General features: G+C 44.5%; 1 protein-coding gene across 4 annotated transcripts in view; it reads left to right on the forward strand.

The window, feature by feature from the left end:
- The first annotated feature begins 245 nt into the window (after positions 1–245).
- The window catches only part of arhgap21a (Rho GTPase activating protein 21a), a 100,332-nt gene continuing 94,906 nt past the window's right edge, over positions 246–5,671 (forward strand). For 3 of the 4 annotated variants that reach the window (XM_083543646.1, XM_083543647.1, XM_083543648.1), the window contains exons 1-2: positions 254–637; positions 3,397–3,601. In XM_083543646.1, coding sequence (XP_083399772.1) covers positions 3,548–3,601 — 54 coding nt within the window. In that variant the 5' untranslated portion in view covers positions 254–637; positions 3,397–3,547. Of the gene's footprint in view, positions 638–3,396; positions 3,602–5,671 lie in introns of all 4 variants that reach the window. The other variant, XM_083543645.1, reaches the window with a different exon arrangement.

Consider the following 5,671-nt stretch of genomic DNA (forward strand, 5'->3'; position numbering starts at 1 on the left):
ATTTGCTTGGCCACGCCTCTACCAGGACGCACCCGATTGGCTAAAACAGAGTCAATGACAGGAAATAAAGTTGTGATGTGATCTCCGTTAGAGGGCGCTGTCCGTCTCTGGACCGGGGAGAGGCGTGTTCGTGTGCGTGTGTGCGCGCGAGAGGGCGCGGCTACGAGCCTCATCTCCGTCCCCGGTCTCAAAGCCCCTCCCCTTCTCCCTCCTCCCCGCCCCGCCCCTGCTCTCCGCCCCTCTCTGATTCTCCAGTCCACACATTGGAACAAGTGTCCGCGCGCGGCATTTCTTTTGGTTGCGGGATTTCACGGGACTTACAGTGCGGGGAGGATGCACGCACCCACGCGCACCCCCACGCACGCCCCCACGTGTGTTATTCTCGGAATAACGCGATCACCGTAAGACCTTCTCCTCCAGGAACCCGCTGGATCCCCGAGCGCGAGGAGATGACGGATACGTCTCGTGCGCTCTTTATGTTCCCGGACTAGAAGCTTTTCTGAAACGCGCGTGTCTTTCTGTGTGTGTGCGTGTGTATGTATGTATGTATGTGTGTGTGCGTGTGCGTGTGTGTGTGGGGAAAGTGGATCATGCGCTGCACTCCGGCGCGCGTGTCTTTCTGCGCGTTTTCTAACAGGTAGGACAGGAGAACATCCAGAACATCCATCACCTTCTTCTTCATGTCATTTCTGTCATCTCTTGGATGTATAGGTGTGCGTGTGCGTGTGCGTGTGTGTGTGTGTGTGTGTGTGTGTGTGTGGATATCAGGAATGTAATGAGGATATGTATGTAAACATCTCTCTCTCCATCTTACTCACACACGCGCGCGCGCGGGTTAGAGGTTTTAGTGACATCATCATCATCATCCTCATCAACAATGTAATAATAATAATAATAATAATAATAATAATAATAATAATAATAACAACAACAACAAGGCACTGTAAACATTTTGTGTGTTGTCTTCTGGGAAATGTCAGAAGACACGTCCACCTTCTAATGATAATTCTAATTGGTGTGCAGCTCACGTGCGGCAGCGTGTGTAGGTCAGGGACGGGCATATACACCGATCTCATAGTTACCCAGACACGATTGGCGATCATTTGGAAAATTCCCCCTAGTGATCTGCAGAAGTCTGGGCGCACTGACGGTGTAATGATGCTGAGTTCAAGCCCAAATTTGTCTCTTGTGTATAATACATCGCTCAGATACGGAGTCCATGAAGTCTCAGATATGACTCTGATCCTGCTCACATAACTTGTCCAAAATGGCTCAGATATGGCTCACCTTACGTCTTACATATGATTCAGATACATCTTACATGTCTCAGATATGACTCAGATACATGTCTCGGATATGATTCAGATACAGCTCACATGTCTCAGATATGATTCAGATACAGCTCACATGTTTCAGATATGACTCAGACACAGCTCACATGTCTCAGATATGATTCAGATACAGCTCACATGTCTCAGATATGATTCAGATACAGCTCACATGTCTCAGATATGACTCAGATACATGTCTCGGATATGATTCAGATACAGCTCACATGTCTCAGATATGATTCAGATACAGCTCACATGTCTCAGATATGACTCAGATACATGTCTCGGATATGATTCAGATACAGCTCACATGTCTCAGATATGATTCAGATACAGCTCACATGTCTTAGATATAATTCAGATACAGCTCACATGTCTCAGATATAATTCAGATACAGCTCACATGTCTCAGATAGGACTCAGACACAGCTCACATGTCTAAGATATGATTTAGATACAAGTCACATGTCTTTAATATGATTCCGATACAACTCATGTCTCGGATATGATTCAGATACAGCTCAGATACGGCTCATGTAACATCTCAAAAAGGACTCAGATACAGCTTTAATATGTCTCAGATATGGTTCACAATAAGCTAATATGTAGTGCAGATCTGGTTTACATGCGACTTCAGTAGAGCTCAGATAGAGCTCATGTAACAGATATGACTAGGGTACAGGTTCGATACAGCTCCGACCCGGCTAATGTAGTGTCTCGGATATGACTCAGATATGGCTTTGGTACAGCTCAGATCAAGTTCACGTATCATCCTTACAGATTTTTATGACTTCTGCTTTATATGGCTCAAATATGGCTCAGAAAAAATGTCTCAGATATGACTCAGATACAGCTCACATAACATCTCAGATATGGCTCAGATACGGCTCACATAACATCTCAGATATGGCTCAGATACGGCTCACATAACATCTCAGATATGACTCAGATAAGGCTCACATAACATGTCAGATATGGCTCAGATACAGCTCATATAACATCTCAGATACGGCTCACATAACATCTCAGACATGACTCAGATATGGCTCATATAACATCTCAGATATGGCTCACATAACATCTCAGATATGACTCAGATAAGGCTCACATAACATGTCAGATATGGCTCAGATACAGCTCATATAACATCTCAGATACGGCTCACATAACATCTCAGACATGACTCAGATATGGCTCATATAACATCTCAGATATGGCTCACATAACATCTCAGACATGACTCAGATATGGCTCATATAACATCTCAGATATGGCTCACATAACATCTCAGATATGACTACTCAGATATGGCTTTTATACATCTCAGATATGCCTCCGATACGGCTCACATAACATCTCAGATATGACTTTGATGTATTTATACAGTTCAGCAGCCACACAGACAGACACAGACAGGCAGACGGATGGATGGACAGATTTTATTCTCCTATAGTATTTGCTTCTAAAAGTGTTCTGTAAAACCCTATAGCAGTGTTCTCCTGTCAGACAGAACCCCTTTTACACCTGAAGAACCCTTACAGAACCCATTACAGTGTCGGCTTGTAAATTGTACGATATTTTAAGCCCCTTTACTCTTTTTGGAAAAAAAAACGGTTCCATCTAGAACCTCGTAAAGGGTTTTCCCAGCAGTTTCACTCTGAATGTTCTGAGGAGAACCCTACACAAACCCACATCCGAGTAGAACCCAAGATCCTGGAAGATCACAGTGTAGTTTTTTTGGAGAATGTGTTGAGTCCTGATGATTGGGTTTTTTCAGGTTCTCCAAGGTTCTCCGAGGTTCTTGTGTGTCCGAAACCAGAAACACGTCCTGAATAAAGCGAGGAAGGAGCGAGTGGTGTATAATGTGTTTTCTGTTTTGACATTTCTTCTTCTTCACATCTCCAGCTGGTTTCCTTTTCCCTAACAAGCTCTCTGTCTCTTTTGTCTCTCTCTCTCTCTCTCTCTCTCTCTCTCTCTCTCGCTCTCTCTCTTTATACCGTGTCCTTATTTGCACTGGTGGAATGTAAGGCTCCTGATTTTGTCCTCTTTTTTTCCCTCTCCATAGATCTGCACCATCAGTGAACATGAAAAGAGCAGACGGCGTGGATTAGACCTTCGTTTTATTCCTTTTCATTTATTTTTTTCGGACATTCTCACACTCGTTCCTCTCTCCATGTGGGATGTAACGGAGCTCTTCCTCAGTGGTTTGGAATGAAATGATGGCGACGCGTCAGGGTGATGAAGAGGAACGTGCAGGCGCGTCGCCCAAGGTAAGAACATCTCCCCTGAACGTTCGGGATTCGATGTCAATACGCACACACGGACCAGAACTAGTGTGTATTGGTACTGAAATAGACCTGAAAATGTCCTGAAGCATTGTGGTGGCAGCTTCATGTTAAAATGTGGATGTTTTTTCTATTCTTGATGGCATTTTTAGGGACGTTTGCAAAGCTCTGATTGAATAAGTTTTAGCACAGTAGTGCGCCAGAACTTTATAACCTGTGTGTGTGTGTGTGTGTGTGTGTGTGTGTGTGTGTGTGTGTGTGTGTGTGACAGTACTCACTGCAACACATGTGGTTTTTTAAATGGTCCAGTGTGACACTGGTGTGTTCGGTGTGTAAATCTATTTTTCCCCATGGTTGAAAAGTTGATATGGTGATTTTGGGGGTTGAGCGATGATATCGATATGATGTAAAATCGCGATACTTGATCACTGTACATTCTCTGAGGAGATCACAGATCTCATTACTAGCAATACATGATATTCAGGTTTGTTCTGCTTTAAAACATGCAGAAGGTTCAGTTCAGTGTGAATAGAATAGAAATAGAATAGAATAGGAAGTAATTTGAATAATGACGAAATGACGATGTTCAGCTCCATTGTGTGGAAGAATTTGATGGATTTCTGAAAGTAGAACCAATTTTTTGAAGTTAACTACACGTAGTTATCCATAAAATCATGAAAGAATCTTTAAATAATCCTTAACCAACTTTGAAATAATCATTAAGGAACCCTTCGTTTAAAAACATTAAGAAAAGACTCGCTATAGAACCATAAAATCTTTAAAGAGCCATCAGAGCCCCTTTAAAGAACTATTGAAGAGCTCCTAAAAAACACTTACATAACAACTGTGAAAAGCCTGATCTATCTGATTTAAGCACTGAAGAACTTCTAAAGAACTATTAATGAACACTTAAAGAGGACTTGATTTGAAGTGAAGTAGGGCAGTGGTAGCTTGGTGAAGCAGGGTGTTGGTAGAACAGTGAAGCGTGGTGGTGGTAGCTTGGTGAAGCATGGTGGTGGAGGCACAGTAAAGCATGGTGGTGGTAGCTTGGTGAAGCATGGTGGTGGAAGCACAATGAAGCATTATGGTGTATCTCAGTGAAGCATGGTGGAGTATCTCAGTGAAGTATGGTGGTGGAAGCAAGGTGAAGCATGGTGGTGGTAGCATGGTGATGTATGGTGCTGGTAGCATGGTGAAGCATGGTGGTGGTAGCATGGTGATGTATGGTGTTGTCAGCACGGTGAAGCATGGTGGTGGTAGCACGGTGAAGCACAGTGGTGGTAGCTTGGTGAATTATGTTGATGGTAACATAGGGTAGCATTGTGGTGGTAGCTTGGTGAAACATGGTGATGGTAGCTTGGTGATGTATGGTGGTTGTAACATGGTGAAGCATGGTGGTGGTAGCTTGTTGAAGCATGGTGGTGGTAGCTTGGTGATGTATGGTGGTGTAGCTTGGTGATGTATGGTGGTGTAGCTTGGTGATGTATGGTGGTGGCTCACATCCTACTAATAAAATGATAGAAAATCTTGTGAAGGGTGAAAGCACGAGTGACCTTCCCCCTCATCCTGCCGGTCATCTTTGTGGAGAGCAGTAAGTGAGTGTGAGTGGATCAGCTGCTCTGTGCTCAGTTAATCCCACATGGAGAGGTTTAATTGCGGAGGCTGATTACCTTCACGTCAGTGATGAATTCGGTCAGATCGATGTTTCCCTGGAGGCTCAGCGCACCCACACTTACGTCAGACCAAGCGGGCGGGGGCAGAGGCGGGGTAGACGGGAGGGTAGATGGGGGCAGGTGAGGGCAGACGTCCCATCGCTCCATCCATCTGCTGCGTGAAGTCTGTAGGGACTCGAGGCTTCAGGGAGAATGATAAGGTGGAGAGAATGTGCTGAGTGTGCTGGGGATCCGTGATACTGCTCTTTGTTAGCATTTGGCTGTGTGTGCGTTGTGTGTGCGTTGTGTGTGTGTGTGTGTATAGGGGTGGTTGGGGGTTTAGTTAGATAGGGCGGGTCCATGTACAGTAGGGCCGGAGCAATCATCAACAAACACATTATTA

Source organism: Silurus aristotelis, assembly GCF_946808225.1.
Source record: "Silurus aristotelis genome assembly, chromosome: 1".
Classification (NCBI taxonomy): domain Eukaryota; kingdom Metazoa; phylum Chordata; class Actinopteri; order Siluriformes; family Siluridae; genus Silurus; species Silurus aristotelis.